At 35.4% G+C, this 27,846-nt stretch overlaps 1 protein-coding gene across 1 annotated transcript; it reads left to right on the forward strand.

The window, feature by feature from the left end:
* Positions 1–27,420, forward strand: zgc:85932 (uncharacterized protein LOC405875 homolog). Its single transcript, XM_048160579.1, has 20 exons — positions 1–423; positions 3,110–3,179; positions 5,281–5,399; positions 5,470–5,603; positions 8,251–8,422; positions 9,629–9,700; positions 12,553–12,644; positions 12,777–12,851; positions 12,979–13,115; positions 13,656–13,801; positions 15,603–15,820; positions 17,683–17,725; positions 17,832–17,906; positions 19,350–19,410; positions 19,654–19,718; positions 21,882–21,950; positions 22,847–22,925; positions 23,245–23,361; positions 26,859–26,917; positions 27,176–27,420. The coding sequence occupies exons 1-20, from the start codon at positions 193–195 to the stop codon at positions 27,200–27,202; spliced, it is 2,061 nt and encodes a 686-aa protein (XP_048016536.1). The 5' UTR covers positions 1–192; the 3' UTR covers positions 27,203–27,420.
* Positions 27,421–27,846: the final 426 nt, after the last annotated feature.

Here is a 27,846-nt window from a genome sequence, read left to right on the forward strand (position 1 = left end):
AGGTGAGGGAGGAGCTGGTTAAAGGTGAGCGCGCTGAGTTGAGAAAGACCTGCTTTATGCGCACTTCACCACAGACCGACGACTCGCTGACATCGTTGACATTAGGGATAATTTCAACTGCGTGTTTCTGCATCCAGGAACACTTGTTCCCAAACACACCAATAGATTTAGAAGGTTAAAAAGTTGCGCGCGATGAGTCGAGCCCCGAGGCTGGAACTTTTTACGCAGTCCAGTATGTCTGGAACAAAGAAGCAGTCGAGCACAGACTCGTCCGATTCGAACCCCTGGGAGAGTCTGGGCAGCCCGACTTTTCTGTGGTCTCCCACCTCCGGGATTCCTCTGCAGGATGGGCTGTACATGGACGCGAGATTCCCGGTGCAGAACATGCCGATTCAGACCGATGTGGTTTGGAAACGACCAAAGGTGAGCCGAAGTTCCCGCACACACCTGAGAGCCATATGGATGCGTGTTGACAGATAATTCACACATCTGTCAGAGCAAAACATGCTTAACTGTTCTCTGATACCTGCTGTTTGGGGGGTGTGACCAATGTTATGTTATACATAGTATTTGGACATCGTACTTTTGCTGTAAAGATAAAACTCTTCAGCAGAAAAGATTCTAGATCATTTTATAGATTTAGTTTTATATATATATATATATATATATATATATTTTATTTTTATTTTTTTAATTAAATTTCATTAATTAAGCAGCTCATAAACGTACTTTATCACTATAAAAAATAAATAAATAACTAATTAAACAAGTATTAAAGGGTTAGTTCACCCAAAAATGAAAATTCTGTCATTTATTAATTACCCTCATGCCGTTCCACACCCGTAAGACCTTCCTTAATCTTCGGAACACAAATTAAGATATTTTAGTTGAAATCCAATGGCTCAGTGAGGCCTCCATAGGGAGCAATGACATTTCCTCTCTCAAGATCCATAAAGGTGCTAAAAACATATTTAAATCAGTTCATGTGAGTACAGTGCTTCAATATTAATATTATAAAGTGACGAGAATATTTTTGGAGCACCAAAAAACAAAACAAAATAACGACTTATTTAGTGATGCTCCCTTTTTTCAGTACGCTCTAAGGCAGGGATTCCCAAACACATTCCTGGAGCCTCCCCAACCCTGAACATTTCGTATCTCTCCTTTTATCTGACACACCCATTTCAGGTCTTGGAGTCTGGACTAATGAGCTGATGATCTGAATCAGGTGTGTTTCCAGACATGGAAAACCTGCAGTGTTGGGGAGGCTCCATTAATGTGTTTGGGAACCCCTTGTCACAGTTACAGTCATTCCCGGACATTTCCCTTAATCCTCCGTGCCAATCACCTGCACTCACTCCACCAATCAGCAATCACCCACACCCAGCTGCAGCACATTACCTGGACTATTTAAGCCACTCACATCCTCACACTCATTGCGAGGTCTTGTACTACTATGGTTAGCATTTCTGAGCGTTTGTCATTGTATTTGTCTGCCTGTTACTGATCCTGTCTGTTTCCCGTGTACGATTATCTGCTGCCTGTCCTTTGGATTATTTGCTCTGTCTTGGACTTGTGATTGATATCTGCCTGCCCTAATCTACTGCCTGTTCCACAACCACGATTCTGCCTTGTCCCTGCTGTACCTGTTTGCCACAGTTTGACCCTTGCCTGTTTGACCACGAACATTGCTTAATAAAGCCTGCACATGGATCCCACTTTGTGTCCAGTCTCGTTACACCCCTGTTCTAAGAAATTAAAAGTATTTGGTCACTTAAAAGATTAGTTTGGATAAAGTCATATACACCTATAATGGCTTGAGGGTGAGTAAAGCTTGAGGTAATTTTCATTTTAAAGTGAACTAATCCTTTAAATATAGTGTTGGGGTAATGCATTACAAGTAACTTGAGTTATGCAATCGGATTACTTTTTTTCAAGTAACTAGTTAAGTAACGCATTACTTTAAAATTTACAACAACATATCCAAGTTACTTTTTCAAATTAGGATGTTGTTGTTGTTTTGGAGGGGGGAGGGGTCTCTTATTGCTTGTAAAGTTTATAGATGCTGTAAAACAGGGTTCCTCAAATCACAAGTAACTTGAAAATTACAGGCAGGTGAGTTTGATCAGGGTTCGAGTTAAACTCTGCAGGGCAGATTTAGATTTGAGGAACCCTGCTGTAAAGTAAAGTAAGTAGTCATTTAGCAGACGCTTTACTACCAGTGCCCCTGGAGATAAGTATCTTGATCAAAGGAGTGATGGTAATGGGGGTTTAAAGTCTTTAACGTCTTTAACCATGTCATACCGCTGCATATAGAAGCAAGATGTGTGAAACTGAGGGGGTGTTTCTTTGAAATGTCAGTGATTTGAGACTGTTTGAGTGAAGAACTGTCCAGGCTTGTGTCTGTTGAGCAGCTGCCACACTCACAAACTGCCCAAAGGAAGAAATAGTTTAGAAATTAAATGTTTGAAATGATGTCCCTCAAGTGTAATATTTCTATTTCTGTTCTTTATTTTACACTCTTTCTTAACAGCACCTTCGGTTCAGCAAAGAACTTTCTTCTTATAATGAACATTTTCAGCTGTTCATTCTTAGGTTTCTTTACACTTCACAATAAGGTCCCGTAATGTTAGTTAATGCATATACTAAAATCTTTTCCTTGGGTTCACCTGCTTGCCTTTCCAAACATCACCCATATATGAAAGTAAATGTGGATGACACTGTCAACTCCCCAAAAAGCACCATAAAATATCATAAATGTAATCAGGGCAGAGTTTCCCAAAAGCGTCGTAAGTATAAGTTGATCGTAGCTCCATTGGTGGCAATGGAGCTACGATCAACTTAAGCTTACGATGCTTTTGGGAAACTCTGCCCAGTTTGACTTGTGCATTATATTCATAGTATTCTGAAGTCATAAGTAGCTTTATGTGAGGAAGAGGCTAAAATTTAAGTTTATTTTAATTTTAGTGCTCGCTGGTTCTCACGTCTTGTAATTGTTCTGCACAGATTTTAAATATGCAGATATTTTTTAGAATGACGTGAGTAAAATGATGACAGAATATCCTTTGATCCTGAAATGATTCTTTGTGTTTTCTCCTCTGTTTTCCAGGAGATCTGTCCATTTCCCCAGTTTATTGTGGATGGAGCCACACGTATGGACATCTGCCAGGGAATTCTGAGTGAGATTTTAATGCTGAACCATTTGAACATTAAGAATTCACATTAAGACTCATACAGGAGCTGCAGGTTCTCGTGTAACACACTGTTAGTGTTTCAGAAAATAAGCATGTTTTGGCATCAAACAGCTTTAGTGTTTTGCAAATAGCTGTGCAATACTTCCCATATCTTTTGTTGATAAGATCAAAGGTCATGCATCCAATCAAACTCTACAGTATTTCAGTGCAAATCGTTCTGTCACTTGGTAGAAGCTTGTCAAATTAGACAAATGCCAACGTGGGCAGGTTGCATGATCCCCTCATCCTAAAAAACATGAAAAAAAAAAACCTACTCAAAATAAAATACCATCCCGAATATATTAACACCCCTGTAAAGACTGACTTATGAGGGGAAAATCTAATTTTTCTAATTGAAATGGAACAGATTATTGAGCAAATCAAATCTGAGAAAGTTTGCATATGGGTTTTGTATCATATTTGGTACATCAGGCTTTTATGGCTCATATGATACAGTGAGAAAATGGAGATGAAACTTGAGGAGGAAAAAACACCTCAGTTTTTTCAGAGGCCCAAACTGAGCAAAAATATGGGATTTGGTGAATATGCTGATATTTATAAAACCCAAATATAAGATGAAACTCAGATGCTTGTAATGTAAATCAATGAGATCTTTATAACAGTATAGCAGACTACTTACATAAAATGCATATAAATTTCACTTGTCGCTTTATATCTTCCAATAGGCCTAATATGTCTTAGTAAGATGATATTTAATGCTTAATTTTATGATCAAAGCTCTATAATTTTCAAACAAATAATGCAATGCATTACAATGATGATTGAGAGTTGAACAAATAAATCTTCCTCAAAAGCCTGATGATCATATTTGAGACTCTTTTTCTAAAAAATTATGTAAACCTAAGTTGCTTCAGTCCAGTAAGTGTTCATCTTTAAATATTATTGACAATATACAAGTTATTTGTATACATGCAGCCGGGAACCAGCTGGGAACTAGTGTAGTAAAGTAAGTTTCTTTTACCACATTCCATTAAAATGATCATTTAAACCCAAATGAGATGTTTTAATGTTTTAACGTGGTTTAAGTTGCTTTAAAGGTGCCCTAGAATCAAAAATTGCATTTACCTTGGCATAGTTGAATAACAAGAGTTCAGTACATGGAAAAGACATACAGTGAGTCTCAAACTCCATTGTTTCCTACTTCTTATATAAATCTCATTTGTTTAAAAGACCTCCGAAGATCAGGCAAATCTCAACATAACATAATTAATCATTAATATGCACGCCCCCAATATTTGCATATGCCAGCCCATGTTCAAGGCATTACACAAGGGCAGCCAGTATTAACGTCTGGATCTGTGCACAGCTGAATCATCAGACTAGGTAAGCAAGCAAGAACAATAGAGAAAAATGGCAGATGGAGCAATAATAACTGACATGATCCATGATTACATGATGTTTTTAGTGATATTTGTAAATTGTCTTTCTAAATGTTTCGTTAGCATGTTGCTAATGTACTGTTAAATGTGGTTAAAGTTACCATCGTTTCTTACTGTATTCACGGAGACAAGAGAGCCATCGCTATTTTCATTATTAAACACTTGCAGTCTGTATAATTCATAAACACAACTTCATTCTTTATAAATCTCTCCAACAGTGTGTAATGTTAACTATAGCCATGGAGCACTATCAAACTCATTCAGAATCAAATGTAAACATCCAAATAAATACTATACTTACGAGATTAGGCATGCTGCATGACGAACACTTTGTAAAGATCCATTTTGAGGGTTATATTAGCTGTGTGAACTTTGTTTATGCTGTTTAAGGCAGTCGCAAGCTCGGGGGCGGGGAGCACGAGAATTTAAAGGGGCCGCATGCTGAATCGGCGCATATTTAATGATGCCCCAAAATAGGCAGTTAAAAAAATTTATTTAAAAAAATCTATGGGGTATTTTGAGCTGAAACTTCACAGACACATTCAGGGGACACCTTAGACTTATATTACATCTTTTGAAAAGACGTTCTGCGGCAAGTATGAACTCTCAAGTATGAGAGTTAATATGAAGTATTAACTCTCTCTCAGGTGATTGCTGGTTCTTGTCTGCGGTGGCGTCTCTCTCTCTCTACCCTTCCCTCCTGGATCGCGTCGTTCCCTCAGGCCAAGGCTTTCAGAAGGGCTACAATGGCTGCTTCTATTTTCAGGTTAGTGCCGTGTGATTCTCTACAGAATGAAGCGGTTATGATGGTTCTAATGGTGTGTCTCTGTCTGTAGTTCTGGCAGTATGGCGAGTGGAATAAGGTGCGAGTCGATGACCGCCTGCCGACACGTAATGGTCAGCTGATCTATCTGAGTTCCTCAAACAGAGATGAATTCTGGAGCGCTCTGCTGGAGAAGGCTTATGCAAAGTCAGTGGATTATTTGCATGCTTCACATAAAAGTGCCTTAATATAATTGCATTTGATTAAAGAGTCGACTTATCTGTGTACAAATTATGCCATTGCCACTAATTATTATAGGCTGCCAAAGTCATGTGATTTCAGTAAACAAGGCTTTGTTACATCATAACTGAAATGTATTTTTGTTTTGTTTTTATTGTATGTGGTTTTTGTCTGATTTTGGATCAGTTTTATAAATTTGTAGACATTTTAATAACACATTTTTAAAATAAAAAGAAGAGTTGTAATTAATAGTTTCTTACACGCCTGATTAACCAAGCGCTTAAAGGTGCCCTCGAATTAAAAATTTAATTTATCTTGGCATAGTCAAATAACAAGAGTTCAGTACATGGAAATGACATACAGTGAGTCTCAAACTCCATTGTTTCCTCCTTCTTATATAAATCTCATTTGTTTAAAAGACCTCCGAAGAACAGGCGAATCTTAACATAACACCGACTGTTACGTAACAGTTGGGGTGTACGCCCCCAATATTTGCATATGCCAGCCCATGTTCCTAACATTATAAAAGGCATTAGACAAGGGCAGCCAGTAACGTCTGGATCTGCACAGGTGAATCAACAGACTAGGTAAGCAAGCAAGGACAACAGCGAAAAATGGCAGATGGAGCAATAATAACTGACATGATCCATGATATCATGATATTTTTACTGATATTTGTAAATTGTCTTTCTAAATGTTTCGTTAGCATGTTGCTAATGTACTGTTAAATGTGGTTAAAGTTACCATCGTTTCTTATTGTATTCACGGAGACAAGAGCCGTCACTATTTTCATTATTAAACACTTGCAGTCTGTATAATTCATAAACACAACTTCATTCTTTATAAATCTCTCCAACAGTGTAGCATTAGCCGTTAGCCACGGAGCACAGCCTCAAATTCATTCAAAATCAAATGTAAACAATATAACAGTATACAATACTCACATAATCTGACGCATACATGCCGCATGCATGACGAACACTTTGTAAAGATCCATTTGAGGGTTATATTAGCTGTGCAAACTTTGTTTATGCACTGTTCAAGGCAAGCGCGCGCTTTGTGGGCGTGGAGCACGAGAATTAAAGGGCCAGTAGCCCTGAATCGGCTCATTTATAGTGATGCCCCAAAATAGGCAGTTAAAAAAATGAATTAAAAAAATATCTATGGGGTATTTTGAGCTGAAACTTCACAGACACATTCAGGGGACACCTTAGACTTATATTACATCTTTTTTTAAAAAGTTCGAGGCCACCTTTAATATTTAATGGTATTAGATGATTTGTTAATTGCATTTAATAGATTACATTTTCAATAAAATATTTGCAATTGGTGTGTAAAACATGTTGTTACCAAAGTCCCTTTAAGACAAGTCATGTCACTCGGCGACCATCTTTGAAACACCTCTTGGGATCTCGATCTCTTTCAATTGGAAACATCAAATTCCCCAGAGCTGTTTGCCAAGCTTTTGGTTAAATTTCACATTTGAAATCACTAATGAAATCTTACAACAATTGTCTCATAAATTTTGTTTTTAAACGCTCGAATCATGACAAAAAACTGTATTTTTCAGACCAAATTATGCTAATGTGCATGCGCAGTCCTAAGTGTGCGTCTCTATAGGAGGCGCACGTCTGACTGTTTCTATAGGAACCGGAGCTTCTAACGGCAGCTGCAGTGACGCGATGACTTTACCAATCAGTGATTGGCTCTTATTTAGAAGGCGGGACTTATTCCGCCATTTTGCATGTTGCACTTTCTCCCATTCAGAACAATACAAGTGACACGTCTTGTGTTTTTTTATATATAGTTTTTAGCTGTTATGCATGTTTGGGCTGCATTTACACCAGTCTGACCAGCAGGGGTCACCAGTGTGTGGCTTTTTGAGGGCTTTGAAACAGTGAATCATTTTGCGAAGCAATTGGTTCAACTGATTCAAAGTTTTGAAAAGCGTAGTTTCTTCCACCACTAAAATGGAAATTAAAAAATAATGATGCACCCAAATTTCAGCAACTGAAAATAATAAAAGAATTTTTGAGTTTTGCCAAAATAGATTTGGAGGGCTGAAGTGATTCTTAAAACCCAAGATTGATCTTTTAGTCTATGCTGTTTTCAGTTGATGTGAACAAAACTTCATTGAACATTTTTAGTGTGCCTCCCATCTAATAATCGCAATAAGCTTTCTGCTTTGTTACTTTTCATATGAAACAAAGACTCAGCTTTTAGATTTTTCTACAAAAATCAAACAATAAACACAGGTTTGACGCTCTTCAATGTGCTATGACAGATCGCTGTAATGCCTCAGTTCAAGTGGCACGTTAAACGATTATCTCTTCCTCTTTACTACTAGTTATAGCACAAAATACACATGAATGAACATCAGATGGTATGTTGAATAACAGAATACAACTTACTGAAATGTATCATGTCTCATTTAAATATATTTAAAAAAAATTGATAGCAAAGCTGGGGTAGACGCTACATTTATTTGAAATAGAAATCTTTTGTAACATTATAAATACCCAAACTTTTGAATGTTATCTTAGGTATCTGAATGCATGCACATAAACTGTTTTTGTCTATTGCTCACAAAATGTCTTTTTCATCTCTTTCTCAGGATGAAGGGTGGTTATAACGCTCTGAATATGGGTTTCCCTCATGAGGCGATGGTGGACATGACAGGTGGGATTACGGAGGTTTTCACGGTGGCGTCTCTCCCTCGGGCGCTGGGTTCATTTCTGCGTTCGCTGCTGCAGAAAGGAGCTCTGATCAACTGCGCCAACTCACAGGTTAACACTCTCTTCACATGTCTTATTTTAAGGGATAGTTTACCCTGAAATGACAATTCTGCTATCATTTACTCACACTCACGTCGTTCCAAACCTGTGCAACTCAATGATGTTTAGCAGAATGTTCATACTGCACTTTTTCATACAATGAAAGTGAATGGGGACTACGGCTGTCAAGCCGAAAATGACATTTAAGTCACATTAAAGCACTATAAAAGTAGTTAATTCGCACTGTATTTCAAGTCTTCTGAAGCTGTACAAATGCGTTGTATGTGGAACAGACTGAAATTGAGTTGTTAATGATGAAAATCCCCTTCAAACTGCTCAAAATATACATTTGCATTCAAATGTTTTGGGGACGGTATGATTTTTTAATGTTTCTGAAAGAAGTCTCTTCTTCTCATCAAGGCTGAATTTATTTGATCAAAAATGCAGTAATGTTGTGAAATATTATTGCAATTTATCTATTTGAATATATTTTAAATATATTTAAGAATAATATGAAATATAGAAACATTTCTTAGTGTTATCAATGTTGAAAACAGTTTCATATTTTTATGGAAACTGATGCATCTTTTTTCCCAGGATTCTTTGATGAATATAATGTTCAAAAGAACAGCATTTATTTGAAATAGAAATCTTTTGTAACATGTGTTTAATATCTTTTTTGATTAATTTAATGCATCCTTGCTGAATAAAAGTACTAATTTCTTTTCTTTTTTTTTAAATCATACTTACCTCAAACTTTTGAATGCTTGTGTACAAAAATATGATTAAATAATAAAAGAACAAACCAGATCCTTTATTTCTCATCTCTGCTGGAATGTACGTAGGCGACGTCGACGTATTAAATTACAGTTTCATACACCTGAAGTAACCTCAGGTTTCTTGCTCAAGGGAATATTAGTTACAGATCACTGATCAAAACTTGCAGGTTCAAACTTGCAACCTTTCGGTTAGCAGCCCAGATTTTTAACCACCAGGACATCTCATAATGCTATAAATTAGCCACAAAAATGCTCACAGTAGATCTGAATATTTTGTCAGAGCATGCAAATGTCTTTTTGGCATGTGTGTGCGTGTGTTCGTCTTTCTTTGTTTGTTCTAGGTAAAAGGATCTTTCTTGAGTTCCTGGAAAGCATTTTCCTTTGACAGCTGTTGTTTTGTGAAGGTAATCTATTGTCTTGTCTCTTTATCTTTGTGCAGGGACCCCTTGAGAAGAGCAATGAGTTTGGGATTTTGTTCAGACATGCCTATTCTGTGACAGGCCTGGAGACGGTGAGGGGGAAATGCTTACCTTGATTCTCTCTCTCTCTCTCTCTCTCTCTCTCTCTCTCTTTGTCAAACCAGCTCTTGATCAGTGTTGCCAGATTGGAAATGTCCAATTATCGTACCAGAAGCTCAAAATTATCGTATTTAGAAGAAAATTATCGTACATGACTTTTTAGTATAGGTAAATGAACTAAATTAATAACTAATGATTTTTATAACGGAAAGAATTAATACTGAACTAACTTAAGCTGGACAATCACACTATTTTAGCCGCTGTACAGCCAAAATTATGTTCCCTCTATCTCTGTAAAGCTATACTTTGACACAATCTGCATTGTAAAAAGCGCTGTATAAATAAATAAAGGTGACATGATGAGTCAAACGTACAGAATACAGCTATTTATCTATAGACCAACAACTTTTTGACATGACCTGCAAATTACCACAATACATAAATAATTAGGCATACCTTAGTGAGAAACAACTGACCTAAGCGCCGCAGCAGGAACGTTAACTTGTGCTCCTGAGAGAGAGTCATTCTCCACGATTATTGGCCGAGAAGACGTAACATGAGATGAGATGGAAGACATGCCTAAAAAAGTTCACGTTCTCCTTACAATCATGACGTTGAGGATCCACACAGCTAGATCAATGAACCGATTATAACAACCATCATTTGAAGTGTCACAAAATACTAAAATTATCGTACATTATGGGATTTTTTCATTATTGATCGTACATCGTACAGAGGTCAAAATTATCGTACAAATACGATAATTATCGTACGTCTGTGCAACACTGCTCTTGATTTATGTTTTTATCAGTGTTTTTAAAACACTCAGAGTTCCACTAGAGGGCGCCATCAGCTTAAAGAACTACAGAGTGTGTCTGTGAATCGCACACTGCTACCCAGCTAACAAAAATATGTTCTAAGAATGTTCTTCTAACGTTCTCATAAAGTTATGAAAACATTAAAAAACATCCAGTTTTTTAAATGTTTTAAAAAGTTTTTTTTTCTTGGTTGTGCGAACATTCCATTTTGCAGACATAACGGAAATGTTACTTTTGAATGTTTCCTGAAAATTCTGAAACAAGCAGTTACATTTAAAAATCTTAAACGAACGTCCAACTAAAATGTTTCATGAACGATATATAAATAATGTAATGTAATGCTAACGTTGTGAGAACATTATTAAAGACCAGGTAACTTTGAAAGAACATTCTATTAACGTTACTTGAATCATTTTGAGAGAACCTTGCCAAAACGTACTAAGAATGTTCCCTGTTAGCTGAGCACATTGGTTGTCTGTTTTTCTCTTGTCTGTTCTTGTCAAACCAGCTCTTGATTTATGTCTCATTAGTGTTCTTGAAGGATTAGTCCACTTTTAAATACACTTTTCCTGATAAATTTACTCACCCCCATGTCATCCAAGATGTTCATGTCTTTCTTTCGTCAGTCGAAAAGAAATGAAGGTTTTTGAGGAAAACATTCCAGGATTTTTCTCCTTACAGTGGATTTCAATCGCTACCTACAGGTTGAAGGTCAAAATTACAGTTTCAGTGCAGCTTCAAGGGCTTTAAACGATCCCAGACGAGGAATAAGGGTCTTATCTAGTGAATCGATCGGTCATTTTCGAAAAAAAATACAACCGTTTATACTTTATAAACAAAATATCGCCTTGAACGTACTTTCCGCTTCCGCATTCTTCATAACGCTTACGCTGAATGTTCTACGCCTTCCCTATTCAAGTTACGGAAAAAAAAGAAACTGGCGCCGCGTTCGTTCCGTAAGTAGAATAGGGAAGGCGTAGAACATTCAGCGTAAGCGTTATGAAGAATGCGGAAGCGGAAAGTACGTTCAAGGCGAAATTTTGTTTCTAAAGCATAAACGGTTGTATTTATTTCGAAATTGACCGATCGATTCGCTAGATAAGACCCTTATTCCTCGTCTGGGATCGTTTAAAGCCCTTGAAGCTGCACTGAAACTAATTTTGACCTTCAATCTGTTGGTAGCGATTGAAATCCACTGTAAGGAGAAAAATCCTGGAATGTTTTCCTCAAAAACCTTCATTTCTTTTCAACTGACGAAAGAAAGACATGAACATCTTGGATGACATGGGGGTAAGTAAATTTATCAGGAAAAGTGTATTTAAAAGTGGACTAATACTTTAATGCTCAGAGTTCCACCAGAGGGCGCCATCAGCTTAAAGAACTAGAACTAGAATGCAGTACGCACAGTATTGTCATATCTCAGTTCACATACTCAATCTGAACAATTTTCTAAAAACTTTTTGCTAGTATTCCCATTAAGTTATGAAAAAGATTATATCTGGATGTTTTTTAAGCATTCAAAATGTTTCTTCTTGGTTATGTGAACATTAGACGAACATTCCATTCTATAATATTGAAAACATTATGAGAGTTGCTTGCAAAAGTTGCTTGAATTTAGCATGCAGCATAGTGAATTAAAGTGACAACTACTGGATTTGGTTTCACATGCTTTTTAAGTACCTGTAAATATCAGGTGTCCTAACACACTGGTGTATCTTGCAGAAATGTCTTTATATCTTTATTGAAACAGGAATGTATAAATCTTACCATCTTTGTCAGGCATATATAATACACATAATATTAAACTGAAAATATTTAGCAGTATGTAGTATGGATGAAAGTAGTATGCTAATATTTCTCTTATAGGTCATTTGAGTGTCTAAACAATCAAAATGTTTTATGTATGTGTGTGCAGCGCCCTCTAATGGCCATGAGCTCAGAATACACCTGTAACAGCTGGAAGAGAAATCAAGCACATCCTGCAAACATCACAGCTGTTCACACTTAGTTTGGTTTGTGTGTTTCAGATCAAGAGTACGATTGGTCCAGTTGAGCTGGTGCGGATCAGGAACCCGTGGGGCAAAACTGAGTGGGAGGGGCCCTGGAGTGACAAAAAAGGGTATGAAACACTGTGTAAAGGCCTATATATTGAAAGAAATTAATCCTTTTATTCAGCAAGAATGCATTACAATGATCAAAAGTGTCAGTGAAGACGTTTATATGTGTGTGTTTGTGTATTTATTGTGTTCAGCATAGAGTGGAATATGGTGAGCGCTGAAGAACAGAGGCGTGTGCAGAGAATCCAGCAGGATGATGGGGAATTCTGGTGAGCCAGTTTCCTCTCTTTGCTGATTGGCCGATTCATATTCAGGCTCTTCTCTGATTGGCTTAGATGGCCAATGCACATTTCTGATGTGTTTTCTCAGCCACATCATCTTCTCTCTTCCCATTAGGATGTCTCTGGCAGACTTCCGGCAGAACTTTGAGATAATGGAGGTTTGTCATCTGAGCGAAGACACGCTGAGTGAAGGCGGAGTCAAAAAGCCTTGGAAATGTACATCACATCATGGACGATGGATGCCTCTGCAAGGTACATGAGCATCCATATTCACACACACACACACACAGGTTTGTTTTGCTATCTTAGTAAGGACTCTCCATAGACGTAATGGTTTTTATTCTGTACAAACTGTATATTCTGTCCCCCTACACTAACCCTAAACTTACCCATCACAGAAAACTCTCTGCATTTTTACATTTTTAATTAAAAAAAACATTGTTTAGTATGTTTTTTCAAAATATTTTAAACATGAGGACTCATGAAATGTCCTCATAAACATGTTTACGTCGTAATACCAGTGTAATAACCATGTCATTATACAAATTTGTGTCCTCATACATCACGAAAACACACACACACACACACACACAGTGAGAACATTCATTGACTCATTGCAATATCAAGCTCCTTAGCCTAACCTTAGTTTTCATTTTTAAGTGATCTACAGTAACCTAATTATATGATCCTTAAAACCAAGTCTTGACCCTCAAACAGGCCTTTAACGGGATCTCAGAAAGTGAGGACCGGCCTAATGTAGTGAAACAAATGTGTGTGTGTGTGTGTGTGTAGGGCCGCCTCAGTTCAATCTGACCCTGTTGGAGGAGGACGACGACCCCAGTGACCCTGAACTAACGTGCTCATTCCTGTTGGCACTCATGCAGAAACACACTCGTCAGAGAGGAGTGCTGTTCCCCGTCGGGCTGCACATATACAAGGTAACCCGTTTCACAAATGTGTTTGAAGTGAGTATTGTCGGACAAGCAAGCTGAAATCTCATTGGTTGGCTTTATGCCATTTCCTTAAGTCGCGGTGCACGGCTTTATATCAGTCCACTGGGAAACAGACGTTTAGAGGTTCCCAGACTGCAATAAGCGCGTAAAAGGAGGAACTGATCACTTATAGATTGATTATTACATATTGCACTACTAATCAAAAGGTTTGGAATAATTACATATTTTTAATGTTTTAGAAAGAAGTCTCTTCTGCTCATCAAGGCTGCATTTATTTGATCAAAAATACAGTGAAAACAGTGAAATATTATTACAATATAAAATAGCTGTTTTCTATTTGAATATATGTTAAAATGTAATTTATTCCTGTGATCAAAGCTTTCTGGCTGTAGTGTTATTTTAGTATTATTTATTAATATTTTAAATTATTTAAATTTTCAGTTTATTTTATAATTTTAGTTTAAATTTTAGTAATGTTGTAATGTGTTTTTTTCTTTTATTAGTTTTTGTTTTTAAATATTTATATTAACTTTCATTTAATTTTTATTTATTTTTATTTATTTTCAGTTTATTTTATAATTTTAGTTTAAATTTTAGTAATTTTATAATGTGTTTTTTCTTTTTATTAGTTTTTGTTTTTAAATATTATATTTAGCTTTAATTTAATTTTTATTTATTTTTAGTTTATTTGATAATTTTAGTTAAAATTTTAGTAATTTTGTAATGTGTTTTTCTTTTTATTAGTTTTTGTTTTTAAATATTCATATTTAGCTTTAATTTAATTTGTATTTATTTTTAGTTTATTTTATAATTTTAGTTTAAATTTTAGTAATTTTGTAATGTGTTTTTCTTTTTATTAGTTTTTGTTTTTAAATATATATATTTATCTTTAATTTAATTTGATTTCAGTTTTAGTTGGAGTAAATTTAGTACTTCTACTTATTTTATTTCAGTTATTTCTCATTTTTGTTTGAGTTGTTCAAGTTTACGTTTTTTGTCTAATATTTACATTTTATTTTATTTCAGCATTATTTCCAATAAAAATATTTTTAATAGTTTATGTTTTAGTTACAAAAACTCTGATTAATGCTATCGATCTATACTCTTTTCTATTTTATATTCTATACTCAATTCTGTCCAGAATTTCCCAGACTGCAATAAACACCTAGAAGGAGGAACTGGTCACTTATAGATTGTATATTACATATTGCACTACTAATCAAAAGGTTTGGAATAATTATGTATTTTTAATGTTTTTAAAGAAGTCTCTTCTGCTCATCAAGGCTGCATTTATTTGATCAAAAATACAGTAAAAACAGTGAAATATTATTACAATATAATATAGCTGTTTTCTATGTGAATATGTTTTAAAATGTAATTTATTCCTGTGATCAAAGCTGAATTTTCAGCATCATTACTCCAGTCTTCAGTGTCACATGATCCTTCAGAAATCATTCTAATCATGTGACACTGAAGACTGGGGTAATGATGCTGAAAATCCAGCTTTGACCACATATATTGTGCATTTTATAATTTATTCACATAGAAAACACTTATTTGAAATTGTAATAATATTTCACAGTTTTTACTGTATTTTTGATCAAATAATGGCAGCTTTGGTGAGCAGAAGAGACTTAAAAAACACTAAATAATCATAGTTATTTCAAACTCTCTTTTTTTGGTAGTGAATATTTTATTTACAAAGGAAGTTTCGAGGCTCATTCTGACATGATTTGAGTATATCAGTGTCTTTCTGAACTAAACTCTGGTGTCTGTGTGTGATCAGGCGCGATCCGAGCGTGATTTCCTCTCCTCTCGGGACTTGTCTCTGCTCAGTCCGGCGCTCAGCTCCATTAAAGAACTTGGATACATCTCACGGCGGGAGCTTGTGTTGCGCGGTCGCCTGGCACCGGGTCATTACATCATCATTCCCACCACTGAGGAGACCAATCAGGCGGGAGAATTCCTCCTGAGAGTCCTGACTGAGAAAGGAAACAACACCATGTAAGTGATGCTCAGCCATATGCAAGAAAATCACAAATGAGATCTCTTTAATATCTCGATTCACAGCAGTGGGATTAAATGAAGAGCAAATGGAGACTTTTTGAGTGTTTATACCAAGAAACACACCAGAGTAACCCAATTCTCACAACAAATACTGTCTCAAACTTCAGATTTAAAACTTTAGATTCAAACAAATTCAGATTTGCTAAGATGCAACAGAGTCAGAAATCTCAAAATGAACTCTAATATTTCTCATTAAAGGTGCCCTAGAATTAAAAATTGAATTTACCTTGGCATAGTTAAATAACAAGAGTTCAGTACATGGAAAAGACATACAGTGAGTCTCAAACTCCATTGTTTCCTCCTTCTTATATAAATCTCATTTGTTTAAAAGACCTCCGAAGAACAGGCAAATCTCAACATAACACCGACTGTTACGTAACAGTTGGGATCATTAATATGTACGCCCCCAATATTTGCATATGCCAGCTCATGTTCAAGGCATTACACAAGGGCAGCCAGTATTAACGTCTGGATCTGTGCACAGCTGAATCATCAGACTAGGTAAGCAAGCAAGAACAATAGCGAAAAATGGCAGATGAGCAATAATAACTGACATGATCCATGATAACATGATATTTTTAGTGATATTTGTAAATTGTCTTTCTAAATGTTTCGTTAGCATGTTGCTAATGTACTGTTAAATGTGGTTAAAGTTACCATCGTTTCTTACTGTAGTCACGGAGATGAGAGCCTTTTCATTTTTAAACACTTGCAGTCTGTATAATTCATAAACACAACTTCATTCTTTATAAATCTCTCCAACAGTGTGTAATGTTAGCTTTAGCCACGGAGCACTATCAAAATCATTCAGAATCAAATGTAAACATCCAAATAAATACCATACTCACATAATCCGATGTATGCATGCAGTATGCATGATGAACACTTTGAAAAGATCCATTTTGAGGGTTATATTAGCTGTGTGAACTTTGTTTATGCAATGATAGAGTCGAGAGCTCGGGAGGGGGCGGAGAGCACGAGCAATTAAAGGGGCCGCAGCCTGAATCGGCGCATTTCTAATGATGCCCCAAAATAGGCAGTTAAAAAAATTCATTAAAAAAAATCTATGGGGTATTTTGAGCTGAAACTTCACAGACACATTCAGGGGACACCTTAGACTTATATTGCATCTTGTAAAAAACGTTCGATGGCACCTTTACGTTCCACCAAAAGCAAATTATCTGAGCTGCAGTTATTTTAGTATTATTTATATACTATTATATTATTAAAATTTTTAATTAGCTTTTATTTTATATTTTCAGTTTATTTTATAATTTTAAAGTTTAATAGTTTTGAAATGTGCTTTTTCTTTTTATTAGTTTTTGTTTTTAAATATTTCTATTTAGCTCTAATTTATTTTTATTTCAGCTTTAGTTTAGTTCAGCATTATTTCCATTAATGAAAATGATTTTCAAGTTTTTCTAGTTCAATTTTTAGTTACAAAAACACTGATTAATATTAAAACTGTTTCTATTTTATACTCTATACTATACTCTATACTCAATTCTGTCTGTTTGGATTTTCAGTAGGAGAATTTTTTGATATAATATGAATCTAAAGACTGTTTTCTTTCTTTTTTTTATGTACACTGAAAACAATTTGGTGTAAAAACAGTTTTCAGTGCTAGTAAATTTCACAAACAATTACAAAGAAGCAGCAAGTTAACACACTGAATTAAATGTGAACTTGAAGTAGAAAGACTGAAATAGTATTTTCTTGTTAAAACATACTCCAATAATAAACTTTAAATCATTTTTACAGTATTTCCTAAACATAAATGTGTGTGTGTTTGTTTACAGAGCTGCTGAGAGACCTGGAACAGATGCAGTCTCACCTGTAGTGGTAAAACAGAGACGTTTATCTAGTTTCACTGCTTTGATCATTTATTATCACTGGGTTCATTTAATTGCTCATTTTTTATTATTTACTTATGCGTCTATGTGTGCAGCCGATGTCTCCACGTCTCGCAGGTCTGCCGTCCATAAATGAAGCCAAAGATCTCTTCTTGAAACACTGTGTCAAGGTAAAAACCTGTTAAGCCCAAAGTACACTTCGGTTTTGCACAGTCGAACACACAGTCTTACAAAGTATACTTCATTTGATTTTGTTCGACGCATGCGCAGTTTTAAACAATTCTCGATATGAGTTACAACCCATGTAAACTTCTCTGTATTCTTTCATGCTAGAGTTGTACAGATGAGGGTACTTTCTAACCTCTTCGCACAATCTCTTGTCTATATAGGCCTCCTGTAGCTTGCATGCGTTCCGTCTCCTTTAGGACCCCAAGCAATCCCATTGGAGCAAATTGCTTTTAATAGCTACTCTCTTTAGCATCCGAGTACAATTCCTACAAAATCATGTTATGATAAATACTGTTTCCACTACATTATAATGACCATTTATGTCTGTATTAGTTAATTTATGCACTAGCATAGTGTACAGATATAGCCTGATTGCTTAGTTTATACACACATTTGCACTTACCCTACATATATTCTCAACCATCTTTAATGTAATTATGTGTTACATTAAGTGTTAAATGTCCAAATATTTAAGTTATGAATAAAACAAATGAATGATCATTTAATAGGCTATTATTATTAGGCTATTTATTAAGTGTAAGAAATTCCTTTCAATTGGTTTTATTATGCACTAATGTGTTTTTGTTTTGCGTTATTTAGTAAGCTATGCATATTTTAAATTAATATCATTTGTGTATACTTAGGATAATCATTAACTGACAGTTTGAAGACCTGATTTCGAGGGAGGGCCCGATTTTCATGACACCGCACCGGTCTGTTCTGTTTATGCAGTTTTTCTTCGACTACCTTGTGAATTGATGCCCCCAGGGCACGGCTGCCACGCTGTGGATAAACTAATTACTGCAAAAAATAATAATAATAACTGTAAAAAAAAAAAAACACAGACATTTACACAGTAAAATACCATCATTGAAACAGTAATATACCATTAAAACAATGCATTCTGAGTAATATTTGTCATTTTAAGAAAACAGGCCGATAGGCTACTTTCTTGAAAATGACAAGTAATATTACCCAGAATGCATAGTAAGTAATATTAGAAGTAATATACCTGTAAAAACAATGCATTCTGGTAATATTATTTGTCATTTTCAAGAAAGCATAGGCCTCTTTTCTTAAAACGACAATATGTTTTTAAGATATATTACTGTTTCAATGGAAAATGGTGTAAATTTGTGTAGTTTTTTTTACAGTAATTTTTTAGAGTATGCTTGTTACAAAAATCCGGCTGTGCACGTACAGTACACTCATACTCTTCTGATGACGAAATTCACGTCACACGCACTGTACGCTGACCCTCGCATATGCATAAAATGTGAAGTATACTTTGTGCATCAAGGCTCTTGAGTTTGTGCATGTCTGTCTAATGTGTAGCTCTAGTGTCATATGCATATGTACAGTATGTTCATATGTGTTGTCTGTAGGGGTCTTACTGTAGGCCAGTGGATCTGTATAACCTGCTGACTGAAACCATTGCAAAGGGAGGTGAGAAAATGTTTATTCAAATGGTGCTTTTCATCTGTTTACTTCTTTTTTTTCTCCATTTGCATTTCAATGCAAAACACTCGTTGCAGGAGAAGTCCTGTTCACTGTTCCTCTATAATGCCGTTATAATGCAATTCTTTTTATTCGTTCTGCAAGCGGAGTTGAAAAGCATACGGGAAGTGATGTGTTACGCAGTGAGGAAGTGAGTTTGCTGATGTTGTTTCTTGTTTTCTGTCCGGTCAGTCTTTGCAGGTAGTGAGAAGAAGCTGAGTTTGGAGCACTGCAAGAGCTTTGTGGTGCTCATGGATGTATCCTGAATATCTAGTGCACTTAGACAGCTACGATATAATGTTATTTTAGTTTTATTATTAATATTTTGAATTAGCTTTATTACTTTAACTCTAAAAAACTCTAAAAAATGCTGGGTTAAAAACAACCCAAGTTGGGTTAAATATGGTCAAACCCAGCGGTTGGGTTAAATGTTTGCCCAACCTGCTGGCAAGTTTTATTTAACCCAACTATTGTTTAAAAATTACTATATGACTGGCTTAAAATGAACCCAGAATCAGACACATAATTACTAAAGGCAACAGTAATAATCAAAAGGTGAACTTTTATTACACTCTAAAAAATGCTGGGTTAAAAACAACCCAAGTTGGGTTGAAAATGGACAAACCCAGCGATTGGGTTGCTTTAACCCAGCGGTTGGGTTAAATGTTTGCCCAACCTGCTGGGTAGTTTTATTGAAACCAACTATTGTTTAAAAATTGCTATATGGCTAGCTTAAAATGAACCCAAAATAGTTGGGAAATTAAAAACCAGATGCAATTAGAGGCAACAATAATAGACAAAAGGTGAATGTTTATTAATAAGCTTTAATATTTTATTAATATAAATGTAATAGTTTAATAGTTTATTAATATAAATTTATTAATAAGCAATTTAATAAATGTTTATTGTTTAATAATTATTCATTGGACATTAATAAATGTTCATTTCCAACATACTTTGGGTTAATTTTAATTAAGCAATACAGTAATTTTTAAACAATAGTTGAGTTAAATAAAACTGCCCAGCAGGTTGGGCAAACTTTTAACCTAACCGCTGGGTTAAGACAACATTTTTAACCCAACTTGGGTTGTTTTCAACAGAGTATTTTTTAGAGTGTAGTTATCATGTTAATTTTTGTTTAATTTTTAGTCATTTTATTATGTTCTTTTGTCATTTTTTTTTTTAAATATTGCTATTTCAGTTTAATTGTTTTTTTGGGTTTTTTTTGGTTTTTCGGTTTTAGTTTTTATTTATTTCCAGTTAAAAATTTTAGTGCTTTAACTTAAAGTAATTTCAGTTTATTACCAAGGCAACATTTCTAAAATTTGTTTAGTTTAAGTTGTTTCAACTAATATTTATATTTTATTTTATTTCAGCTTTATTTTAATTAACAGAAATGTTTTAACAGGTTTATTTAATAATAACCTTGGCCTTCCTAATTGCACATTGACACAGAATAACATTAGACACTGTAAACTACTAAAAATTGTTTAAACATTGAATTCAAATGACATTAAAGGGATAGTTCACCCAAAAATGAATGACATCACTGATCGGCCCCATTGACTTCTATAGTATGGGGGGAAAAAATACTATGGAAGTCAATAGGGTCCGTCAACTTTTGGTTACCCACATTCTTCAAAACACCTTCTTTTGTGTTTAACAGAAGAAAGAAGGTTTGGAACAACCTGAGGGTGAGTAAATGATGACACAATTTCCTTTGTAGGGTGAACTATTCCTTTAAGTGCTATTCATACTTGCATACTACGCTTACCAATTCTTCTGTATGTAGTATGAATACTTTGTACAGAATGTAGATGACGTAGATTACGTAAAATGCAATACATAGTGTGGAACTACCATGTGTGATGAATATTCCGGCTATATTATGAACTTTCATTGCTAACATCTCTATTAGACCTCCAAAAGTTAAAAAGTAACCTCAAACCTTTGAATTGTAGTTTATCATAAAAAAATACGAAGCAGCACAACTGTTTTCAACATTGATAATAATCAGAAATGTTTCTTGAGCATCAAATCAGCATAATCAGAATGATTTCTGAAGGATCATGTGACACTGAAGACTGGAGTAATGATGCTGTAATATTTCACAATAATTGTTTTTACTGTATTTTGATCAAATAAATGCAGCATCAGTAAGACTTCTTTCAAAAACATTCAAAAATCGGAATTATTCCAAACTTCCGACCGATATTGTAGAATACAACAGTTTGTTTGGCATCCTATTTCTAAGAATAGTATGCAGTATATATATGCTAGTGCTCCATTCTCAGCATAGTCAATGTCTTATCTCAGTCGCCCCGGGCGCGTCTGGGTGTGTCAGGTATTTTATGGTGCAATTCAAAAGAATGTATAAGATTGGGTGGAGATCGGAATGTCACCTTAACTGCACCAATCAGAGCCAAGGAATGGGTCGACTCGACTTGACAGAGTTCCAGGCATTGTGGGAAAAACTCAGGAAGTGGACGGTGAGGATATTTGCCTGTTTATTTGTATGTAGGGAGTGTTTGATTGCGGTGAGACGAAGGTGAAGGCAGTGTGCATGACAAATGACATCATTGTCAGAACATTCTAAAAAATATTTAAATTAAAAATGACAATTCTTTTATCATTTACCCTCATTTTGGATGAACTTTAGAGTGCAACTGTGCAGTTTTTCTGCGGCGCTGATTCCGGAAGTATTTTTTGCATTCATTTCTCCCATAGGGATTTCAAAAACATCTTCGTTAAAGCGTTATAACAAGCCATGAACCAAGTCAACCAGCTACAAGGTGAATAAATACAGTATAAACTTTGATTTGAAGCAAAAAATTAATTGAAAATCTGACAAAAAGGTACAAGACTTAACGGCTTTAGTGAGGGAGAGAACTGCAATCCCATGAAGCACTGCGATCAGAATAATCGAGTTAAAAATGATGGAGAAATACAAAACTACTCATTACAAATGTTGATTTTATATATATAAAAAAAATATATTTTACGTTTATTGCAACATATGCATATATATAGTACAAATAAATAGATCTTTTGGTGCATTTTTGCTTGTTTCGAATCTCTGAATTTTCTGTAGAGAATCGTGGGTAATATAGTTTTTCACCACAAATTCTGCTGTTAAAAATAATTATTTTAAAACTAAGTTGAAATAATATGGGCTGCAACCTCATAGCTCACAGTAGGTCTGTCTTTAAAAGTTTATAAGGTATCATTAAAAATCAATTTACCTTTGGAGAAAATGAATGGAGTTTTTACTTCCGTAACCCAAATGTTGCACTCTATTGCTTCAAGGAATGGATTCATATTCATTTTAGATCAAATAAAGGCTGGGTTTTGTGATTATTAACCCTTCTGTATGTGCTTTTTGTAGGTTATTTTTATGACGTTTGATAAAAACAAGAACCAGTCGCTGGATTATCAAGAAATCTCCCCCGCTCTATCAGCAGCAGGTGAAACCTATGACACACACTTACTCACACACACATATAAATGCAAGTATGAGCATGCACACACACACACACACACACCCTATATATGCAAATGCAGTCATTGACGCAATAGTTCGTTTAATGAGAATGAACATTTTCACACACAGGCAAGTGTTTTATTACTCAGACACTAGTGAAATATTCTCCCACACACGTCAGGTTCTAACACACCCAGCTTTCTGAGGAGAAACCTGTTCATTCATCTGCTGCGCTGAGAGGAATGTTGAGGGAGGAGTGTGTGGGCTGATCTGTTGAACTGTGCTCGTCTGCTCTGGTCTAGGCATACAGGTGGATGAATTCATACTGCAGCTCATTGGCCTGCGCTACACGGAGCCAGATATGACCGTCAGCTTCCCAGGATTCCTCTTCCTGCTCATGAAACTGGACAGCATGATGCGTAAGAGGGCAGAAGTTTGAACACACAAATCAAAGTCAAATTACTGTAACAGTTATTGCAAAGTGGCCCAAATAGAGTTTGGACACATTTAAAGAGATAGTTCACCTAAAAATGCATTTCACCATGTTCCAAATGTATATGAGTTTCTTTCTTACCTGGAACACAAATGGAACATTTTTGAATAATATTCAGTTTTTTTTGGTCATTACATGAAAAAAACAGACAGGTATTCCTCAAAAATTCATGGAAGAAAGAAAGTCATATGGGTTTGGAGCATAATGATGGCTTTTATGGTGGACTGTTCCTTTTAAATGTACACTGAAAAAACATTGTACATAAAGCTAAGATACGGTGGCCTGCACATAACATGCTGGAAAAAAATAGTAGGCTAAATTTGTTCTACTAATTTGCTAAATGATGAGCACGATTTATAAATCAAAGAAACTAAATAGTAAATCGTGTGCAAGATTAAGCAATTTGAGGGAACAAATTAGTAAATCATGCGCACGATTAAACAAATCGAGATAATGAATTAGTAAACCGTGCATGTGATTAAACGTAACGAGGGAACGAAGTTGTAATTTGTGTGCACAATTGAGCAAATCGAAGGAATGAATTAGTAAACTGTGCGCGTGATTAAACAAATCGAGGAAACGAAGTAGTAAATTGTGCACGTGATTAAACAAATCAAGGGAATGAAGTAGTAAATCGTGCGCGATTAAACAAATCAAGGGAATTAATTAGTAAACCACGCACGTGATTAAACAAATCGAGAGAATTAATTAGTAAACCACGCACGTGATTAAACAAATCGAGGGAATGAAGTAGTAAATTGTGTGGTCGACTGAGCAAATCAAGGGAATGAATTAGTAAATCGTGGGGGTAATTAAACAAATCGAGGGAACGAAGTAGTAAATCGTGCGGGTAATTAAATAAATCGAGGGACCGAAGTAGTAAATTGTGCGCGCAATTAAACAAATCGAGGGAACGAATTAGTAAATCGTGTGTGCGAGTAAGCAAATAGAGAGAACGAAGTAGTAAATTGTGCGCACAATTAAACAAATCGAGGGAATGAAGTAGTAAATCGTGTGTGCGAGTAAGCAAATAGAGAGAACGAAGTAGTAAATTGTGCGCACGATTAAACAAATCGAGGGAATGAATTAGTAAATCGTGCGCGATTAAACAAATCGAGGGAACGAAGTAGTAAATTGTGTGCGAGTAAGCAAATAGAAAGAATGAAGTAGTAAATCGTGTGCATGATTAAACAAATCGAGGGAACGAATTAGTAAATCGTGCGCGATTAAACAAATCGAGGGAACGAAGTAGTAAATCGTGTGCGAGTAAGCAAATAGAGAGAACGAAGTAGTAAATTGTGCGCGCGATTAAAGCAAATCGAGGGAACGAATTAGTAAATCGTGCACGCGTTTAAGCAAATTGAGGGAACGAAGTAGTAAATGAGGGAACGAAGTAGTAAATCATGCGGGTAATTAAATAAACAAATAATTAAATAAACAAATCGAGGGAATGAACGAATTAGTAAATCGTGCATGTGCATGATTAAACAAATCGAGAGAACGAAGTAGTAAATCGTGCGCGCGATTAAACAAATCGATTAAACAAAGGGAACGAAGTAGTAAATCATGCGCGCGTAAACAAAGTAGTAAATCGTGCGCGATTAAACAAATCGAAGAGAAAGTAGTAAATCGTGTAAATCGCGATTAAACAAATCGAGAGAACGAAGTAGAGATTAAACAAATCGAGGGAACAAAGTAGTAAATGCGCGCGTGAACGAAGTAGTAAATCGCGATTAAACAAATCGAGAGAACGAAGTAGTAAATCGTGCGCATGATTAAACAAATCAAGAGAACGAAGTAGTAAATTGTGCGCGCGATTAAACAAATCGAGAGAACGAAGTAGTAAATGCGTGATTAAACAAATCGAGAGAACGAAGTAGTAAATCGTGCGCATGATTAAACAAATCGAGGGAACAAAGTAGTAAATCGTGCGCGTGATTAAACAAATCGAGAGAACGAAGTAGTAAATAAATGTGCGCGCGATTAAGCAAATAGAGGGAACAAAGTAGTAAATCGAGAGAACAAGGTGTAAATCGTGCGCATGATTAAACAAATCGAGAGAACGAAGTAGTAAAGCGTGATTAAACAAATCGAGGGAACAAAGTAGTAAATCGTGCACACGATTGAGATTAAACAAATCGAGAGAACGAGAGAAGGTAGTAAATCGTGCGCGGAAACAAATTAGTAAATCGTGCGCGCGATTAAACAAATCGAGAGAACAAGGTAGTAAATCGTGCGCGCGATTAACCAAATCGAGAGAACAAGGTAGTAAATCGTGCGCGTGATTAAACAAATCGAGAGAACATGATTAAACAAATCGAGAGAACGAAGTAGTAAATCGTGCGCGTGATTAAACAAATCGAGAGAACGAAGTAGTAAATCGTGCGCGCGATTAACCAAATCGAGAGAACAAGGTAGTAAATCGTGCGCATGATTAAACAAATCGAGAGAACGAAGTAGTAAATCGTGCGCGTGATTAAACAAATCGAGAGCACAAGGTAGTAAATCGTGCGCGCGATTAACCAAATCGAGAGAACAAGGTAGTAAATCGTGCGCATGATTAAACAAATCGAGAGAACGAAGTAGTAAATCGTGCGCGCGATTAACCAAATCGAGAGAACAAAGTAGTAAATCGTGTGCGTGATTAAACAAATCGAGAGAACGAAGTAGTAAATCGTGCGCGTGATTAAACAAATCGAGGGAACAAAGTAGTAAATCGTGCGCATGATTAAACAAATCAAGAGAACGAAGTAGTAAATTGTGCGCGCGATTAAGCAAATAGAGGGAACGAAGTAGTAAATCGTGCGCGTGATTAAACAAATCGAGGGAACAAAGTAGTAAATCGTGCACACGATTGAGCAAATCAAGGAAACAAATTAGTAAATCGTGCGCGCGATTAACCAAATCGAGAGAACAAGGTAGTAAATCGTGCGCGCGATTAACCAAATCGAGAGAACGAGAGATTAAACAAACAACGAAGTAGTAAATCGTGCGCGTGATTAACAAATAAACAAATCGAGAGAACGAAGTAGTAAATCGTGCGCGCGATTAAACAAATCGAGGGAACGAAGTAGTAAATCGTGTGTGTGATTAAACAAATCGAGGGAACGAAGTAGTAAATCGTGCGCGCGATTAAACAAATCGAGGGAACGAAGTAGTAAATCGTGTGTGTGATTAAACAAATCGAGGGAACGAAGTAGTAAATCGTGCACACGATTTACTTTTTTTTCCCTGCATGTCATGTGCGGGGCTCCGTATTAAGATTATCGGAATATGCACAAGAAAATACTATTCAGTCTTTCCAAATGTCATGTTTAATTAAAAGTATTTGTCTCCACTTGAATATTATTAAGCCACACTTAAAAGTGTCCACCGCTTTTTCGAGTCACAGTTGTTTATGTGTGTGGTTGTGTTTGTTTTCAGGCAAGTTTCAGTCGTTTGATATGACGGGAATGGGAATGATTTCAGTGAACTGCAGACAGGTATAAACATGAAACACATGAGAGCGTTAAGTCCTCTTCACACACACATTCAATATTTCATCCTCTGAACCTCTTTGATCTGCAACCTGTCTGATCCAAGCTTCTTAATTCTGCTTAACCATCTTTCTGCAACATGACTGACAGTTATTACGTGAGTCAGAGATGAATTTATTATGTAGTGAAAAATGTGATTCATTTTCTGTGTGCCAAATGAATATTTATGTGTTTTTTACTTTCCCTCTTTCTGCTGATTTGTAGTTTCTGCACATGACCATGTACAACTGATTCCAGACCAGCTGCAGGAAACAACATACATCTGCTTCATCTGGTCTTTATATTGGATCGCTGCAGGACTGGTCAATACAGTAACAGATATGATGCAAAACTACTGTATATATCGCTGCACAGCACCTATAGAAAGCAACTTTTAGCCTTATTTTACTGCTTCTAGTGGACAGATGTCACTAAATGAATTTGCTTAATAAATTTTTTTCAACAAAAAACTGGTGTAATTGTTTTTAGTAATAATATAATAAAATAAAATAAAAAAATAATTTATAAATGTTATTATTTTATTATTATTTTATAAAAATATAATCATAATTAATAATAATAATAATATATAATAATGTATTATTTAATAATTGATTACATTTAATAATATTTTAAAGCTTAATAATAAATAATTTAAGACAATTTATTACATTTATAAATAATAATTATACAAATAATAAATAGTGCTGTCAAATGATTAATCGAGATCCAAAATAAAAGTTTGTGTTTACATAATATATGCGTGTGTATTTATATATACATAATTAATATACACAGCACACACGCATATATTATGTAAACACAAACGTTTATTTTGGATGCGATTAATTGCGATTAATCATTTGACAGCACTAAGAGATATTGATCAGACCTTC

This window comes from Megalobrama amblycephala, linkage group LG16 (genome assembly GCF_018812025.1).
Source record: "Megalobrama amblycephala isolate DHTTF-2021 linkage group LG16, ASM1881202v1, whole genome shotgun sequence".
Lineage (NCBI taxonomy): Eukaryota > Metazoa > Chordata > Actinopteri > Cypriniformes > Xenocyprididae > Megalobrama > Megalobrama amblycephala.